At 41.2% G+C, this 19,259-nt stretch overlaps 1 protein-coding gene and 1 long non-coding RNA gene across 13 annotated transcripts in view; one reads left to right on the top strand and one right to left on the bottom strand.

The window, feature by feature from the left end:
• Positions 1 to 19,259, bottom strand: part of nfixb (nuclear factor I/Xb) — a 146,015-nt gene that overhangs the window by 121,792 nt on the left and 4,964 nt on the right. For 10 of the 12 annotated variants that reach the window (XM_084927018.1, XM_084927016.1, XM_084927010.1 and 7 more), the window contains exon 2: positions 3,809 to 3,892. In XM_084927018.1, coding sequence (XP_084783144.1) covers positions 3,809 to 3,892 — 84 coding nt within the window. Of the gene's footprint in view, positions 1 to 3,808; positions 3,893 to 12,964; positions 14,035 to 19,259 lie in introns of those variants that run through there. The other 2 variants (XM_084927014.1, XM_084927017.1) reach the window with 2 other exon arrangements.
• LOC146389263 (uncharacterized) lies at positions 13,333 to 16,493 on the top strand. The gene is made up of 2 exons (XR_014800135.1): positions 13,333 to 13,422; positions 16,125 to 16,493. It is a non-coding gene; the product is annotated as an uncharacterized LOC146389263 (long non-coding RNA).

Here is a 19,259-nt window from a genome sequence, read left to right as displayed (position 1 = left end):
ACTGGGGTGTGTGAGGAAAAACACACACACACACACATGAACGGTAGTGAGGGGTACACATATCACATAAAAATCATAAAATAACATTTCTTGGAGCAGGTCCCAAGTGTGGTACAGTGGGAATTTGGGTGGGAGTGAAGTCATTGTGGAAGAAGTGGAGCTGAAATTTTAGGCCTGACGTTAGAGTCCCACAGATTTATGAGGCCTACTGCTTGTGCATTTTTTATTAAATACTGCAAGCCTCTGCAGGCGAAACAAAGAGATCTGGGCTCTGTGTGGCCAATTACTGCACGCGGCCAGATACTCGAGCCAGAGGCACAGGCGGGGAGGGAGAAAGTGTGTGGTCAGGAGCGCATGTAACGCCACAAAACTGTAACCTCTCGCCCTCGCCGTCGCACAAGGTTAGAATGCCAGCATTCCTTTTCTGTGAATAGGATACATGACTAATGTGAACCACACAGACACGCCCTACAACACATTCACACACAACTTTTGGTTTCCCTTTGGGCAGGTGTATTAACTTCATAACCTGCCTGCAACATGTGAGGAAATCTCTTTGTTTTCAGCTCGCTTTTGTAGCCGAGCGCAAAAGGTTACAGCCTCTGCTCTCTCCGTCCTTTATGGAGCCGACTTGCATGCTCTGCACGCAAACACTCCTCTGCCGTCGCTCCTTAAACGAGCCACACATTTAGTGGTCTGTGTGAGTAAATCTCTCATTAAGTAACACATGGTAGAGCCATATGCTATGGTTGGTGGGTCTGCCGCGGCTCTGCTTTTTCACACGCTTCGCATATACATATTTACCACTGTTCCAGAGTGGCCAGCGCTGTTAGTGACTTCACCCACCAGCTTGGTGCTGTTGTGCAGTCGCACCAGAACTGAGGATTTTATTACGAAAGTGTCACAGAAGTGAGCAGTAACGATCTCGCAGCCGCTGTGGCCGTGTATCGTGGGGAGGCTTTAGGCTGTGCAAAACAGGTTGTATGAGGATGAAAGTAACCACAAATTTGACGGAGACCCGTGCGCACAGTATTACAGCCGGTGTTGATACCACAACTGTCTATAGGTGGCAACACAGCGGAGCGGAGATAAGTAAGTGTGGTTGCAATGTCTGGCAGAGCAGATGTCATCTCTAGCAGCGCGTCGTTTACATACACTGCACATGCGAGGCTTTGCTTGAAGTAGTTGTTCCCAACCAGGTGGAATCGCCTGTAAACACATCCCTCTCACCAAAGTCACCCTCTAATTTAAGTTCCAAAAAATGTCTCCTTTAATTAATAAAAACAAAACAAAACAAAAAACATGAGCAGTGCATGAATACACTTTCTAGCAATCTTTTATTTTCTGTTTGTCTAGTTTCACGCACAGACATGTAAATAGTTTAAAGAAAATATCAAAATTTGGGGGGGATTTAAAAATCTTTTCATTGGCTGTTAGTCACATTGGATAAACATCACTTCTGGTCGATTTTAGAAAAAATCAGACATGTTATATTGGCAACAAATTATAAAAAGACAAAATATTACAAGTTTCCTTTGCTTTAAAAGTATGGAGTAAGCCAGTTCCAGTGACTAAATTTAAGGTGGTTGCAATTATTTGTTTGAACTGTGAACGAGGAATTGAGCACACGACCCGACACACGCAAGTCCTTAATTTTAAGCTTAATACAGTTAGTTTAGCTCCATTCACATGAAAACCACACATAAAAAGTGGATTATTAAAAGGCTGCTATATATGTTTACAAGGTTTACACATATTATTAACCACAAAAGTGTGTTTTATGTCACATTCTAGTGGCTCATGCAAATACAGTAATGCAGCTTTAATTAACATCTGAGTGACAACCCTTAACATGATCACTGTTGCTAGCTAAAATTTGAAGATGACCCACTGTGTCTTGCTTATTTTCTGTCATTTGCACTGCATTGTTACAGAGGTGGATGCTCATATTAAACTTGACCACGAGCTCAACTTATGTAGAAGTAATCTGTGTGAGCCCAAAGAGCAACGCAAATGTTTTTTTTCTACTCTTGGCTCTGTATTATGCCAAGGAGAAGCCCCATCCACTTGATGTTCTTTGTTTGGGAGGGGTAGCCAATGAGATTGAAGTTAGTATAAAAAGAGGGTGTTTTTCAAACGAAGAGCTGCTAAAACAGCTTGTTTTAGACAGTGACTGGAAGATAAAGACGAATCATTTAGACTCTCAAAAAGCTCAGTCATGCAAGGATACTCTAGTAGAGTGGAAGAATAAAAAATACAGAGCTGGAAATGACCAAAATAGGTCCCCTTTAACACTGTCCTTGGCCACCCAGGTATGGAAACCACATTATTCAACCTCAGCATTGGAGGTCTAAACACAACAGATAAAACTGTGACCACAGCACTGCTGAAATGAATTGTTTGAACTTAAACATTAATAGACTCACTAGCCTTTGAGGAACAGTTTCTTAGAAAAGCTGTTACCAAGAAAAGCCAGGTTACAAATGATTAAAAAGAAAAACAATTATGTTGAAAATTCAGTGTCAGCTAGTAAAGTTAAAATACCCAAGAATAAAAAAAATAAAAAGTAAGCAAGGTTACCTTTTGCATTTATGGTGTAATGCAAATTCTGTCCTGTATTAATTGTTCACTGGCTGCAAAATTCTGGGACGTTATTGTGTTTAAAATTCCATTTTTTCTGTGTTTATTTTCCTTTTTCTGTTATTTTTGTGACAAATAAAGAATCACCATTGCAAATGTTTGAGTGATGTGACAGATCATAGATATCCTCTTTCCCCCACTTTTTTTCTTTTCTTTGCAGATATACAGATATAAATCAACAGGGCCGAAAGGGGAAGTGAAATGTACACTGATACTGATGTATCAGAAATAAGCATAAGAAATAAGCATCAAGGACGATCCTAACGTTATCAGTACAGGTTGTTATAGTTTGCATAACATTATTGTACAAAATGCTCAGGACGACAATGAATGGAGTCGTGACGCACTTTGCACAACACCGAGCCCCCTACATTAGACCTCCCGGCGAGAAGCTGGAGGTGGACGCTCTCCTGTGGACGCTCTTGAACTCGCTGCCCCCCGGAATCCAATCCAGCCACAGTGACACCCCTCCCCCTCAACCCCTGTCTCCCAAAACTCTCTTTAGACGGCCGTGCTACCCACTCCTGGCCATAGCACTTCATTTCTTTACCCGGAGACATACAATATAGTGTAGCAACCCAGATTCTCTGAGAGACTTGGCATAAGACTTAACTCTGGGAAACAAAGCCTGTAGCCTAGAAAACTGGCTCCCACCTCATTAATGATCACATTTTCAGTCATACACAGGACCCCCCCGCCCCACCCCATCCCGACTCCTCTGCTTTTATTACCATTTTATATCATGCCGATTGCTGTAAATCTCACGGCTTCTTTTTTTAGAAATGCTGCTCACTTTTCTCTTACTTTGTAGTTCTTTTTCGTTTTATACATCCAGGCATGCTTCACATTATTGTCGTAATTTGCACTCCCGTGAGACGAGGGCGCTTCGGTGAAGTTGCAAAGGCTTCTTTTTCTTTTCCCCCCCTTTTTTTTTCTTAAATGTGCGTGTGGAAATAATAATTGTAATGGTTTGCAGCTGAGTGGAGGGAGCTGTGAATGACATTATGATTGCGGTGCAATTACCAAGAGCATGAAAACAGACTGTCAGTCAGAATAATGAGTAATGACTCCAATAACACATTTAATACCGACACATGAAATAATAATAACAATAATAATAATAATAATAATAATAATAATAATAATAATAATAATAATAGATGCATACCCTGTATGAATCTGATACTACAAAGCATTCAGGCATCCCAGGACCTCTGGAGGGTTCTTCGTTCAACAGAAAGGCTTCGGTTGCCTGAAATGTAACACAGTGATTCATTAGTTGGTTCTGTATTTAGGATCAGGGAATTTAAAACACACAGAAAAGCTGGTCGCAAAGCTGCAAAAGCAGATTTTGTATGTGAAAATCCTCCTCATCCTGCTGCTCGACCTATTTCATCATCCTCCTCAAGTCCCACCACCAGATAACTACTCAAGATCGGCGTCTTTACACTCTGCACACACACGCACGTTCGTGTGCACTGCCTGCCTGCGCCCATATGCTGTGCGGGCCCGAGGCCCAGCCCTGCCAGTCACTGCCACTTGAATGGGGAGCAAAGTGTTTAGCTGCCGTACCCGCACACAATACTCCGGCACAATGGCATTTCCTGTCCCTGCTATTTCACCTGCATGGTCACTTTTCTGTCAGCCTGCTCTGATTCAGCACAAATCATTCACTCACACACACACACACACACACACACACACTCACACACACAGCCGCATACAGTAATACACATGTCTGGCAAAGACTCGCACATACAGAGGCCATACGTCTGCCTCCACGGAGACAAAAACAGGCCACTCAAAAGGCCCTGCCCTGCATCCGCTGATAGATGCAGCTAAAGTGTTTATCCCAAGTGTTTGTTTCTATTCAGTGCAGTTCATTTGTATGCTGAGGGACGCGTCAGCCGAGACTTGGGCTCTGAATGAGCATCCATTGCAGTTCTGCTGTCAATTGAGGCAGCCAGGCCAGACAACATAGATGGGAGGAAACCACAGACTGAGGAGCTGGATATGGGAATGGGAGTTCTGCCTGGTTTGCTAGCCTGTGGCTATTACTTTTTAGTCCTAACTGGTACAAATTGCTTTTTGCCAGGCTAAATTTTAATGTCTCTTCTGGAAATCGACTAAACCTATTAGACAAGGGCTAAAAACGTCTGCGTTCATGAAAATAGCTCCGGTTCCATGAGTAAGAGAGTGGAAGTTTTACTCACAATGGGACTTACTTGAGTTTCTGGATATAGGAGAAGAGGGGAAGTAATCTTATTTTCCAGAACTTTACCTTCTTATCTCTCAACATACCTACAGCAGAAACAAACATGCACCCAAAACAGGAACAAACATCGCTCGTAGCCAGCAAGAAAATGTAAAGTTATAGTATTTAAACTGGCATGTGATATAAACAGTTTTTTAGGGAATTTAAACAGATATTAGGTTACTTAAGCATTTGCATATGCAGACAAATACACACATGCGCTGGGTGACATGGAATTGCCCTTAAACAAATACATGCAGAGACACATGCATAAACACGCAGCACTATAATAAGTCCCAGACTTGGACTAACTGAGCTGCGGCTGGAGACACAGGCTATTCATATCCTTCAGAATGAGAGGTTACAGCTCGAGTCTTTTCCCTTTTCCTTTCTACTGTAACACAGGAAGAGCATCTGTGTGTATGATTTCACTCAACGTCTGTGGCAAAAGGTTCAGCAGGCAGGTTGATTAACATAAGACTAACACTGGCTTTGTTTAGCGTGGCCTCTCCCACGCACAATAAGTTCAGCGTGTGCCGCGTGAAGCACACGCTCGCTTAAACAAAAGTTAGAATTCGAATCATCCAAATGGCTAAGAAAACACTACGCGCGGCGCTCGGCCTCAGCATCCAACCTCTGGCCTGTCATCATTAATATGTGGGGAAACACTGGAGGGAAACCATTTGAAACCATTTGTCCCACTAAATGGTGCCCTTGTCAAGCTCCCCGGGCTTTCTGTTAAGCTTTTAAACTGCCCAGTCCAGCTGAAGGATATATTTTACTCCACTGATAATTACAGAGCAGCACAAAACATGGCACTCCACTGGCTCGAGCTGCCTCTTGTTTCTGACATGTTTTAGTCATTTAAGGATGAAAAATAATTTTCACTGCACAGAGGGAATCCCGGCTCGAGGACGCTGAACACCGGATAAATGACAATCTAAAAACACAGCGTTTAATGAATGAATCTTTCTCTGTCTCCAGCCCTTAGAGAGCTGCACTGAGGCTCAATGCTGAGTGCAGCTCCCTGAAGCACTGGCCCGCTTTCCTCCTCTGTCAGTTTTTAAGCAGCATAGTATCAATTATACATATATGTGTTTTTCTATATGTATGCAACATATGCCTGATCCATATGGCTGGCCCCAAGCTAAAATAGTTGCAGAGTCTCATGTAATAAACACTTAAAAAGCCCCACTAATCATTTGCTGTCTGAGATGCTGGTTTTTGGTGACTGAAATGAAGCACAGATGATTAAAACAGAGAAGCATCAGCCTGGGTCAGGCTTAAATCCCCAGTTCAAATCTCCATATTATTTACATGCAGCATGTATGGGGTAGTTCAAGAGCTTGGGAAATCCCCCAGTTTGTGAATTTTAGCTATTTACAGAGGTTTTGCAGGCAACTTCATAAAATTGTAAGTATTCTGTTCAGTGGTTGAATATGTTACGTTATGTTTATATCAAGTAATTTTGCTAAATTTACAATTATGGAACTAATAACTATTATGTACTAAATCATTTGCTGTTTTACATGTTTACAATTCACAATTTTACCATCAATTCTGCCCACAGAAAACAGCCGTACAAGGAATTCCCTCTACATAACCCTAAACAGAGAACAAATAACAGACTCATCAAGTGGACAGAAAATCTCCAAATGAATGATTGAATGCAAAAATAGAATATCAACGATCACAATTTTTTTCTCTGCCAAAAAGTTTTGGCATGTAAATTTAAACTACAGACGGCGACAGCGAAACAATTGCATTAAACATAAAGAGGTCTGAAGATTTTTAGCTAAAGGTAACACAAACCAGAGAAACAGAACACCCCCCTACCCCCAGCTAGGTTAGCTCTGTTCAGAGAGAACAAGGATTGCTATATTTTATTTATTTTTACTTCACAACTGTTTTATCAAGTTGTTTTATAAAATCCCTCAAGTTGTCTTATTTCTCTGTCCTGTAAAAGCCTAATTGCCAGAATAAGACTAAGACAAGAATAAGCTCATAGTATCAACCTCGAAGATAGTAATTTGTCACTTATTGCTTCAAACTATTGCAGATTTTATAAAAGTAAACGTATACTTCATAACAGCTAGGTTTTATTTCCCCCCCAACATGCTTACACTAGCAATGTTACCTGAATTAGCATAAAAATTTTAGGTATGAATCTGGAGCTAGCTTAAAATAAAAACTAGAAATTGGGATAAATAACTAGCTTAGCTCTGTCCAACCCTTCTATTAAGCTGTCTTACCAAATGTTTTTTGTGTCCTCGCTAGCACAACATTATTTGTGAGACTATGTCACTGTACTTTTCTTTGTTCACAAAGAAAAAGTTCAAACAGGTTAGCTTAGCACCTGCTAAGCTAGGTTAAAGTGAATCTCATGAAGAAAGTGAAAAGGCGTACTCTAATTTTCAAATATTTTCATATTGTAGTGAAACCATTTATTTTAGTGTATTATTGTTGTTGTAGATTGCTAAATGAGCCATATGAGCAACATCCTGCTGTTGCTGAATTCAAGGTGAAACTGCAACCGGCTGTCAGTTGAAGCGGTCATGCCCTTGATTATGAATAGGCACTTTGAGCTGCTAATTGCTCTAATATGTTTACAAGTTAGCCACTCGCTGTTTTAACCTTTTAGTTGATTTTACACAACTCACTTCGCTTTTTGTGGAAAATGATAGAAAAAAAGCAAAAGCAACAACTATAACAGGTTGGGCAGTCACCTAGCACCAGCGCTACCTTCGTTTAGTCACATCTGAGACCAATCTCAGACACAACTGAGCATGAATACGAATCATGATCTCTACAATACCTCAGCTGCACTTACTCTGCTCAATTCTCTCTGACATCCGCGTTTACAATAAGTGAGATCTAAAAGGGGGACAGATGCCTAAGTTGGCTGCCTCACATGGAATTAGATTAATCAGAGCGCATATACATATGGCCCACCTTCCTCTGTCTCCCACTTTGTCTTGTTCACACAAAGATACACAACAGCCCAGAAACCACCTGGGTTTCCATATTTCTGAATACGCGTCGATCCACCAGTGGTGGGTATCTTCGCAGTCACTGATTAACAGCCTTCCCCGCACCGTCCTAATCATTTGCAGAGTTGTCTGTATGAGCTCAACAGTTCCTAGAGGATCAGAGACTTCTGCGGCAAAACATAACTGACATCCTACTCAGTCCTGCTCCATTCAGCCTTAATTGTATCCTCATTCTTCACCTGGTAACAAGCTAACAAACCTGTGCAGATGTGGCAAGCACATCAAAGAGAGGGAGGGATGGGAGGGGGAACTTGTTTGTAAAAAAAAATGTGTGGGGGAATATGAAAGGGGAAATTTACGTTGTGTGAGTCCAAGCCAGCGCCACCTCAGGGAGAAATGCTGGAAAAATGTGATATTTTACACCTGCATCTCAGGAGGTGGGGAATAACAGACAAGGAGGGGGGAGGTGGTAATTAGAGGAGTGTGCGTGCGTGTGTGTGTGTTCGTAAAGGATTTTTAGTATGTTTCTGGGTCTTGCCGCCGGTTCTTCTGCAGCATTCAATTTGGTATGATACATTCGATGCCAGATTATTAAAAATGCTAAACCTGGTTACGAATGCTAAAAAAAGTGTTGAAATTTTAAACAAATATGCTAATATTGTTAGAGTGATAAATAGCTGGAAAGCCCTGTTTAATGAATAATGATATTGGCTCTAATTCCTCATTAAGGCCCTAAAGAGGAGAGTGAAGAGAGAAAATACATGTATTGTTGTGATTTTTCCCCCTTTTCTACCCCCCAAATTAAACTCAGAAGGCATAAGATACCAGCACCTTCCCAAATTAAGTTCATTCAAATTACTTGGTTACACAGCTGGTGTGCATTCTGGTGTGTCTTGTGAAACCAATTAATGTGAGGCTTCAGTCTTGATAAGATAATTAAAGGAGGGCTAGAATAGAGATGGAGGAGTTTGAAGTGTTCAGGCTCGTGGTACAAAATAAGACTTCCTTTAAACTGCAAAAAAACTTTGCCTTGAATCAAGTTAAAATAAAATCTGTGTGATTTGTTCTGCCATTTCCAAAGCAAACTGATCTGATCTGGGGGCTTAAGTCAAATTATGCTCATACTGAAGGGTCTGCGTTATTTCTAGATTATTATTTGTTTAAACTAACAAGTGAGATTATCTCACTCCAGTGTTTTGACTTTGTATATTTTTAGAGCTCACTTAAAGAAGTTAAAACTGCATGCTGTAAATCTGGCTTCCTGTACTAGGCGTTATGCATTCCCTGGGAATGTTTGAATTAAAATATAGGGTTAGATTTTGATTTTGTTCTATAAGAAGAGATGCTTTTTTGTTTTAACTGTAGCAAACAACTGTCAAAACATCCTGTAAAACACAGTAATGTGGCATTCTTTCTAAATACAGCTGAATCCCGTGACCTCTCGGGCCTTTGATGAAATCTTAATGTTTACACCCCGTTTTTCTTGGATTTGACCTTCATTCTCTTGCTCGCATCTGCTCGTTTGAGCAAACTTGCAGAGCACAGCGTAGCAGCCAGAACACGGTCAATATAAAGACATTTATAACTGTAGTAACTTGATGAAGCAATCGCAACATTTTAATTTGGCGGTGCCGTGTGTGCTGGTAGTTTCAGTTATGCTGCACTCAGACTTTGAGTGTTGCAGATGTTCGATATGGTTTCCAGTGTTTATTTGGTTTATTTATTTTTGTTTATACAGAACCAATTCTTAACAGAGGTGTTTTGTAAGTTAAAGAAGAAGCAGAATGAAAGGGAAATCCCCAACAATCAGACAGTCTGCTATGAGGAAGCAGTTGGCGATGATGAGAAGGAAGAACTCCCATTTAAAAGGAAGAGGCCTCCAGCAGAACCAGTCTTATGTAAGCATCTGCTGCAACCGGTTGGTGGGTAAGAGAAAATAGTAAAGAAAAAAGTAGGGCACACACGTCTGTGAGTGCAGTGGTTCGCTTTTTTTTTTCTCCAAGAACAACGTTAAGGTTTAACTAGCAATAGTACACCACGACTGGGTTAATGAGTTAATCGCTTCTGTCCAGCTTCAGGCTGGTTGTTAAGATGTTGAATACAGCAATATCCTGAAAACGCAACCAACAGGCACGCAGACTGTGACCCTGTTCAGCATAAGAAATGTTGTTTTTAAAGATTCAGATCTGTGTATTGCACTCAGCAGTGATATAATGATTTTAGAGTAGTAATACTGAAATGGATAAATATGAAAATACTCCATTTAGAATCCATTCATTGTATTTACTATACAGAGCACTGTCCAGCCTGTAAAACCATTTGTCATGTGTTTCGTGGGTCTATTAAAAATGTTAAAAATGTTTTGAGGCCCAAAAAACTGCCCTGTTGATGTCATAATGATGTCACTAGAGTTTTTTTTTGACATTTCAGTCTATTAAACGGACACACACACAAAAATATATTACCAGTATAGGAATGGAGTCTGAGCTGAGTGAGTTTAACTAAATGAAAATGTAATGAAATTGAATTTAATTTAATGAAAGATGTTACTGAGCCGCACTGAGATCTGGGATTCAACTTTTCTCAGTTTGAATTATTAGCTTAGCTAAGCTTAGCTCAGACTACCCCAACTGTAACCAGTAAACCACTGGAGTATTACTGTATGTTTTATCTTTTGAGACACTCTTTCATTAACTTGTGATTCGTTTAGCACAACAAGGATCTCATATTAAGGAAGCTGAATGACTGAGGTGATTACAGCTCGTGATATATCCACTGTAGCCCCTCGGCTGCACACTGTTAAAATCACAACAGCTTAAAAACTAGTCAACCTGACAAGCACATCTGAGCTCACTATCCTAATATTTATGCTGTTTGACTGTATATCAGAGTTTCCATCTTTAAACTACAGCAAAAGCTTACATGCTGCATAAGCTATTATAGCCTCCTTGAAGCCTTATTTATTTTTCCAGAGAAACGTCAAGGCCAGGACAAACATAATAGCATAATATTCTGTATACAGTGAGGGATGACATCACTGGCAACAACGGCCAAGATGGAGATCACACAAGACTGGAAAACCGCTTGTCTGATCATCATGTGGTGGGCTGTACACACACACACACACACACACACACACACACACACACACACACACACACACACACACACACACACACACACACACAGAGGCAGAGTGCAGGATACAGTTACCACAGCTATTTACACAGCACTCTGTGATTCTATTTTTTTTAATCTTTAGTTCCTGCACTATATATCACACATATGTTTACCACGGAGAATCCAGTGTAAACTTTGCATTTGGCTATATATTTAAAACACCGCTTGCATTGCTTATTGTAAAGGTCCAGTCTGTCTGTAAATCATCGTTTTGGACCCATAATGTCATCTTTGTATTTCCTGATGATGGCTCAAACTTTCTGTTTACTTTCTGGCACATAGGGAAAAATCCATAACCTATAAATCCTCGTGTATATATAGATCATCTGTAAAGAAAAGTAGTGTTTGAATATTTATTTCTGTGGCAGAGATGGAGAACTGGCCTCGGGGAAAGCTAACGGGAGTCTGACACTGATTGACAGGTGCCTCCAGTGCCTTCTGACTAAACTAACATGCAGTTGAAGTGTTTGGCACAAAATCAACACAACACATATATAGCCTTTGAAAATAAATAAATAAGATTTTTTTAAAAGAGGTGAGTTGCTGCTATAAGTAGGAGAATAACAAGTGGGGATAATCCCATGTGAGGCCTGTCCTGAATTCTGTATCATTTTTACTGATGAGCTTCTTGGGCAGCTGCCATGTCAGCAAGGATGCTCGTAAACAAATAATTATTCATACTAATAATCTTCCATATTCATGTGCAAATAAGATCCATTCCTGGGTATCTAAGCAGCTTCAAGGTTGTATGTGGGAGGTTCCCCTAACTATTGCCTGACTTGAAACATTTCATGCCAAAAAAGAATTTCTAAGGGTCAAGGATGTGTGAGCTCTCTTTCATAGTTTTGCATAAAACAGACTTTCTTATTACTAATTTTAAAACCTAAAAGCACTTCATTCAAATGCATGCTTTCGCAAGCCTCACAGAGAGTAGATTTCTCATTTAAAATGTTAAAAGAAAATCGGGATAAAACATGAAAAACGTCTTCTGTTTGAAAGGACTCAACTCAAACGAAAAAGGAAACCTTGGATAAAATCTCATAAGCTGATGTCTGCTTAAAGAATCCTCAAACAAACTTCAGTTAGAGTTCGAGAAGCATTACAAACGTTTGCTTTGTGATACCACTGGATTTCCCTGAATGGGACAAATAAACCACCTGCGTAATTAAGGATTTAGTCCCTGCGTAATTACGCACAAATCAAATGGCCACTTAATAGAACGCTGGCGCAAACAATAAGTTCCATCCTGCTACAGCCAACTTTCCAGACTCTGGTAAACCTTGCCTTTAGGTGGGATTTGTGCTCTGGGATCCTTCCCACATGCAACAGTGAAACCTTTACATACTGTATGACACCTCTATTATGGATGTTGTGCCATAGGTCCTATCATATATGCGACTATAAATAGACTAGCCCAGTCTGTGAGAGGAGTCATGTTCTCCGTGTGGATGAAACGGCAGAAGGCAGTAGGCATCGAGCGGTGAACTGAGAGGGCTGGACACTAATTTGGCCAGCAGGTTGGAAAGAAAAAATTGGCAACAACGTACGTAACTATTAAAATAAGGTGGATTAGGTTTTCCTTCCAGCAACATCCTTTCAAATGTACATGCAGCTCCTTAGCAAGAAAATCTCCCCACATTTTTAAAATAACCATAAGATCCTAATGAGTCTAACTGTGACAGCAAACAGATTCAGGTAGGTGGAGGACTTGGCACATACTTTGTGACTGTTACACATTAGCCACACCAAATACACACACACACAAACGCACACACACATACGAAATATAAGATAGCTCACTAAACTATAAAGCACAGAATCATTAAAACGATGAACAAGTACAATGATTGTCAAAGCTGACTGCATAAATGAGCAAATTATTGGTTTACATAGCACGTACCATTGTGGTGTGAGGATATGTGCCAACACTCTCAAAGACCCATTTTCCACTCTGAAAAGTTCGGCTTCCAAAAAAAAAAAAAAAAAGTGAGTGGGAGAGAGAAAACTGCTCGGTTTCTTGCTCAGCTGGGCCTTATACCGGAAGCAAAAGAGCCCTAATGCACGGCCTGCTGCCCGGTAAACATTTTTTGGGATAAAGTGAAGTCAGCTCTTCTCAGTCCAGGCAAACGCAGAGTCGTATAATCCAAGCGGTCTGCCTCCCGACTTCTTCATGCAAGGTGTTTATGTGCGGCTTTCAACTCGTGATAGTTCCACGAAACTCGAAGCTGCGCGCGCCTGGCTGCACTCTCAGTCCCGGTGCCGTCACGTCCCCGCACCGAGTCTCCGAGCTACGTGCCACCGAGACGCTGCACCGTCAGAGCCCGAGTGTCGGAGCAGAAGCCTGGCCGCGCACCGACAGTAAGTAGCCTGCCCTGCGCTCTCAGCTCACGCGCTCACCAAATCAGCTGTTGCTCCTCCAGACTGGACGCCGCGCGCTCTCTCCCCTTGCATGCTCAGGCGTCGCCGATCACGCAAAAGTGCAGTCCGCTTCTCGGTTCTTCTCCACCTGTCCTCCACCCCCTTCTCAGTGTCGGCACAAAGTTGCTGGGAGGACCGCGTCTGAAACAAAACTCAGCATGTGGCAGCGCGAGTGTCGCAACATCCGCGAGCGGGACCTCAGCGGACGGTCTGTGATCTGAAACCCAAAAACAAAGAGGTGAAACGTGCGTCTGTCTCCCCGTGTGTGCGACTGTGTGTGTGTGTGAGTGTGTGACACCGAGCAGCTATAATTAAGTAAACAAAATGCGAGAAGTGAGCGCACAGCGTGGCCGCCTGCACGCACCACTGAGGACGAAACGGTGTCCTGCGGCCGCGGCCGAAGAAGCGGAGCGGAGGGCTGGTGAATTATTAATAACCAGAGCGGTTCACAGTCTGTCGTGTTCAGTGAGTAACCAGGGCGGCAGCTGGGGGTTTAGAGGAATTAAATACGGGCTCAGAGTAAACCGTGGACGCAGGGGATTAGTAGCTCTCACCGGCAACAGTGTAGGGGCAGCTCGGGGCCGATAGAGAGGGCGGGAGGGAGCGGAGGTTCTAGGGAGCAGTGGGGGAGACGGCGGAGGTGGTAGGGTAGGACATTTTTTTTGAGTGCAAATTTAATAGTCAGCCTAAATGGATGGGTGGTATGTACGTGAACACGTGTCACTTAAAATTTAAATACGAGCTCCAGCTGGTGAACAAAAACCTACAATCTAAACAAAAATCTCCATCTATAGCTGATATTTTTATGTAGTACATTTTCATTTATCGAAATTACCCCACGCCCCCAGGTAAAAGACTCCCATTTGTTGACACTTGACTAACCATAGAAGAGTTTCTCTGAGGATAAAAAAAATAAAGTGATAATAAACTGAAGTGGGTTATAACCCTCTGCTGCCCGCATGTTTCCATTTTAATGGCGAAACAATTCAAATAAAATAAAGGCAAGTTTACAAAAAAGTCTCTATTTAAAATGTTTAACCTGATTTAAGACATTTTAACACCTTAGTTTTTGCCAGATTTTACGCACAGCCAGCACCGCAGGCTGACCGACTGCAAACCCCAATAGTGCAAAGCTATAAACCAAATCCTTAAAAAAACAGAAGAAAAAAAAAGAATAAACTCCTCCTCTCTTTCCTCTGTGTCTTGATCCGTTCAAATTACTGATGTGTTTATTTCGCCATGAATGCAGCGAACAGTTTGAGCACAAGTTTGAAACAGTGAGGTTAGAGAGAGAGCGCAGGTGCATGACTTCTGGCTGGAGCCTTCACCACTTCCCCCCAAGTTTTTATTCCCCACAAATATCCAAATCAGCCCAGGAAATTCAGATGGAATTTCAGCAGACATCTTTTTTTAAAACACGACAATAGAGGTCTTTTTAATGAATAAATTACCAAAAGCGAGTTTTAACCTTATATGGGTAAAACGCAGTATTTTACGGAAGTGCGCAACTGCAGACGTCACGCATCGAAATGATGAGCAGAGACAAAAGTGGATTCCTCCTGATGCCAGTTTACACCGTGTTGGTTCAACTTCAGCACTTCACACACAGTTAAAGAAAAAGCTGCCGGGCTCAGAGTGGCTGTGGTTCGTTGCGTGGAGATTTCAGTGACAGAGAAGTCCCTTCGTGTTTGAGTTCACACTAAATGTAAAGCTGCATTCATTCTTTCCCCATAAAAATTGTGATTTTTTTATGGGAAAAAACAAAACTCTGGGTTATGAAAAATGATAAGGCTGCTTTTTTAAAATAAAAAAAAACGTCTCCCTAAATCTACACTGAAACTAAAGACACACACACACACACACACACACACACACACACACACACACACACACACACACACACACACACACACACACAGAGGAATATTTCAAGTTTGTATTTCGTCAGTGGAGCCACATTCTCTATATCTTTTTCTTTAAGTTTTCCATTTCTTCATTTCTGGACGACAGTTAGGGTCATTTCTGAATCCTAATTGTGCACAAATTCACTGTCACTTCATGCAAAATCAGACATGTAAGGGCTGTCTCAGTGTCTCCAATCACCACAATCTGGGATTCAGTTTTAGAGAAACAGCATTAAATAACTGTCGGTTCTGTGATCTGTTTCAAAAGAAACGAAATTAAATGACATTATTTAAAATTCTAAAGGAAAAATTACAACCTGAATACACAAAAGAAACATTTACACAGCAAATAACCAGTTTAGGCCTCGAGTTTCTTTTATTTAATTTTTTTTTAAAGCTGATATACATATAATTAGACCATCTAAAAATATATTCAATGTTTGACTAGAATTATTTTATGGACAATATGATCTGAAATATGTATTTTAAAAAAGGTCCACAAAAGCATCAATAATGTGTAAAAATATGAATCTGTTCATTTAAATTGCAAGTAACACATTCAAAGCATAAAATGATGTCAAATCGCCTGATTTATTATCAATTTACATTTTTAATTTGAATGATTAATTATTTAGTTTTTTTCTTTTAAACTGTGTGTGTGTGTGTGTGTGTGTGTGTGTGTGTGTGTGTGTGTGTGTGTGTGTGTGTGTGTGTGTGTGTGTGTGTGGCCTTTTCCAGTGAGCGGCCTGCTAGAGAAATCAAGTCTTCATCATGAGAGACAAATACATGAACTTAAGGCCTCCGTGGGAGTGGAATCATTTCAGTGTAATCAGTTCCAAGCTGCTTTGTCTTTTACTTATTTTTTCTTTGCTCTGTCGACGTTATACAAAACGTTTCTTTAAAATTTAGTCAAACTGCAGCTTTTTATGATACCAACGCATAAACTGGCACCCAAGAAAAATACAGAAAGAAAGAAAAAAGGCACGAGTCTCGTGTTTGTAAAGGGACGAGTCTGAAACATAGAACAGAATGGCTTCAAGCTTCACCTGATCAAAAATCAAAACTCCAAACAAACAAGCAAAAAATAAAAAATATAAAGTCACGCCACTCTGATGTGACACTCGTTTCATTCATTCACGCTCCTCTTGACTTCTTACTTGACCTTGAAATATTGGATTTCGAGCAATGAACTTATACTTGAACTATATATATATATATATATATATATATATTTTTTTTTTTTTTTTTTTTTTTTAATCCCTCATTTCAGAGGTGTTGGATGCTGGGCCGGCTGGGAGCTTTATAAAAAATAAATGAGAACAAAACATTTTCGAAATGTAAACCGAACTCTGGGTTATTTACAAAAAGGCTAAAGGCAAAAATGTGCACCCGATTGCTTTGTTTTTGTAGCTACAAACACACCAGCGATGGTTAGTTGAGATGGCACTATTTAGTGCAGCAAAGCTCGGATATAAACGAGGCCACAGCACAAAAACCTGTAGATGCGCATTTTTGCACGCATCTGTGCTTTGTGGGAAAAAGCTCACCTCTCATTTAAAAAGTAAGAAATCCCTGTCTTTATCTATACATTGCCATATAGTGTCCACATCTGACCCGAATGCCCCCTCATCATTCTGCACCGGTCCAAACCGGCAGCTTGCGCTAATTTGCTGGGGGGGAAAGCCCTTTCTTTGGTCTCTCTCCTCTCCCGGTGCTATATACCGTCTCTCCCAGGAGGTTTACACAAACTGTGAGACAAAAGTTCCACTAGGCAACGGCCTGTCGAGGAATGCTGACCTTGGCACGGCCAGTGGAATCGGCTCGGCCGTTCTTTCGTTTCTTATGGTTTGAATTAAGGCGCATTTGACCTGCGCCAACTTCCAAGAGTTGCCACGGAGGCGAACGGGAGCCGTGCTATAGGTTACTGCTGTTGCTGCCTGCGCTGAATGAAATGATAAAAAAAGAGAGGGAGAGAAAGGGGGCTGCAGACCAACGATGAAACGTGAGAGGACAGAAAATAGTGACCAACTAACAATCGCTTTAGCAGGAATTTAGGAGCAGGCCGTTAAAAACAAACAGAAAGATGTTAGAACGGACAAACAACAGCGATGGAATCAAGTAAAAAATATACAGTAAAGCAATCTGATGAGCAGGAATGGATCTGAATCTTTTACACGAGTGAAAGTGGCGTCATCAGAAACAAAAGGAAAATTCTGAAGGAACAGCTGGAAAAATAATGACCCCTATATACACTGTTAGGCTTACTACATTATTAATATCAGTGCATTAAAGTGCATTTTAGAGACATTTTACTGATGAGTAATGTAGTCTGGAGCACTTATTATCAATATCTCTAAAAGGTGGTCAAAAAGCCCCAGACCAAACCGAAAACACAAATGACAACCAACCGTGGACAATTAAAATGTACAACCCCTTTAAATGTTTCAAATGTAAAATAAAAGCACCACAACACCACCTTTGATTATTCCACAGCTCTTAAATGTTCTCGAACAGCAAAAGGAGAGCAGTGACAGCTTTGCACCGAGGAACATCCTAAGTTAGATCAGGTACACTCCCTGTTGGGCATCACAAAACATTACAATCCTGCTTTTTCACAGGGTCACTCCCTGTGAAAAAGCAGGATTGTAATGTTTTAGGCATTAAATTGCTTCATGCCTAAACGCTTGAAGTAAAGAGATTATAGTGGGGAAAAAGGGACAGAGAGTGTCACCTCCGTATTTAAGCAGAGAAAATGAACAAATACTCCAGAGATAGACAGAAAAACACTGATTGAAATAAATCATGTACTGTTTTAAAAGAATTTTAATTTAGTTTTTCGTATGTTTTTGATGTCAAAGTAAAGCATTTCTATATGTACTGATTTACCGCTGATTAATCTGTAAATCCCTGAGGACCTTTGATATACAGGTTAAGGTTTAATTAGCTGAGTTTAGAAATTTGCCTAATTACCACAAGACCCTTGAGGAAGTGTGTTATTGGCCATTTGTACATAAAAGCAGAAAAGCAGCGTTAAGCAGGATTAGACTAAAGTCACCTTACTTTAAATATATAAAAGGGTTTTGCTGATTGGAGAAGAAAGTATGTTTTTAATTGTTTGGGTTATTTATAGTAAATCTTACAGGTAGGAGAAACACTCACTACACTTTAAAGGGACACCACATTTATGGAGACGTCTGTGCTCTGAACCTGCATCAGTCTGATCAGTTTTCTCCCATGCAACCAAATTATGAGGTAGTGTGCTTGCTGAGCACACACACAGCGCACACGTGCAGATGTTCGTCCACCTGCAGGCTGAGCGCTGAAATGAACAACACCTGAAGAAAGATGACTGGTGGAGCCTCAGGCCCTGCGAACCACTGATTGGCTCAGCTGAGGATCTGGCTAACTGATGCTGAGCGGCGTCTGTGTATGCGTGTGTGTCTATGTGTGTGTGTGTGTGTATCTCTCGGGGTATCCCACCCTCCCCTGCCTTATCAGGCAGCTCCACGGCACCGCTAGAGGAGTGCTGCTCTCAGGAGGGCAGGGCTACCAGCACACCGCTTATCTTCTACCAGCAAGGAGGGTTTATAGGTCTGATTAACTCACTGTTTGCATGTGTTGTGTGTATGAGAAAAGAAGAGAGAGGGAGCTGCGGTGTATAATTGTGTATTGTGGACTAATTGTGTGTGGGTGATTGTGTGTGCGGCGGCGGCTGTGTAAGTGGATGCCAGTGTGAGGAAGGTGTACACTCAAGAGCTGTGAAGCACTCGGTGAGCCACCCAGCGAGCACACATCCAAACCTCTTGTTCCCTCAGTGAGTCGTAGCTCTCCAGAGGCTCACCCAGGAAGTAACACAATGGCTCTGTCAGGGTT

Source organism: Perissodus microlepis, chromosome 4 (genome assembly GCF_051167445.1).
Source record: "Perissodus microlepis isolate ML-2025 ecotype Zambia chromosome 4, ASM5116744v1, whole genome shotgun sequence".
NCBI lineage: Eukaryota > Metazoa > Chordata > Actinopteri > Cichliformes > Cichlidae > Perissodus > Perissodus microlepis.
Note: the sequence above shows the minus strand (reverse complement) of the source record. Positions and strands in the feature narration are given on the sequence as shown.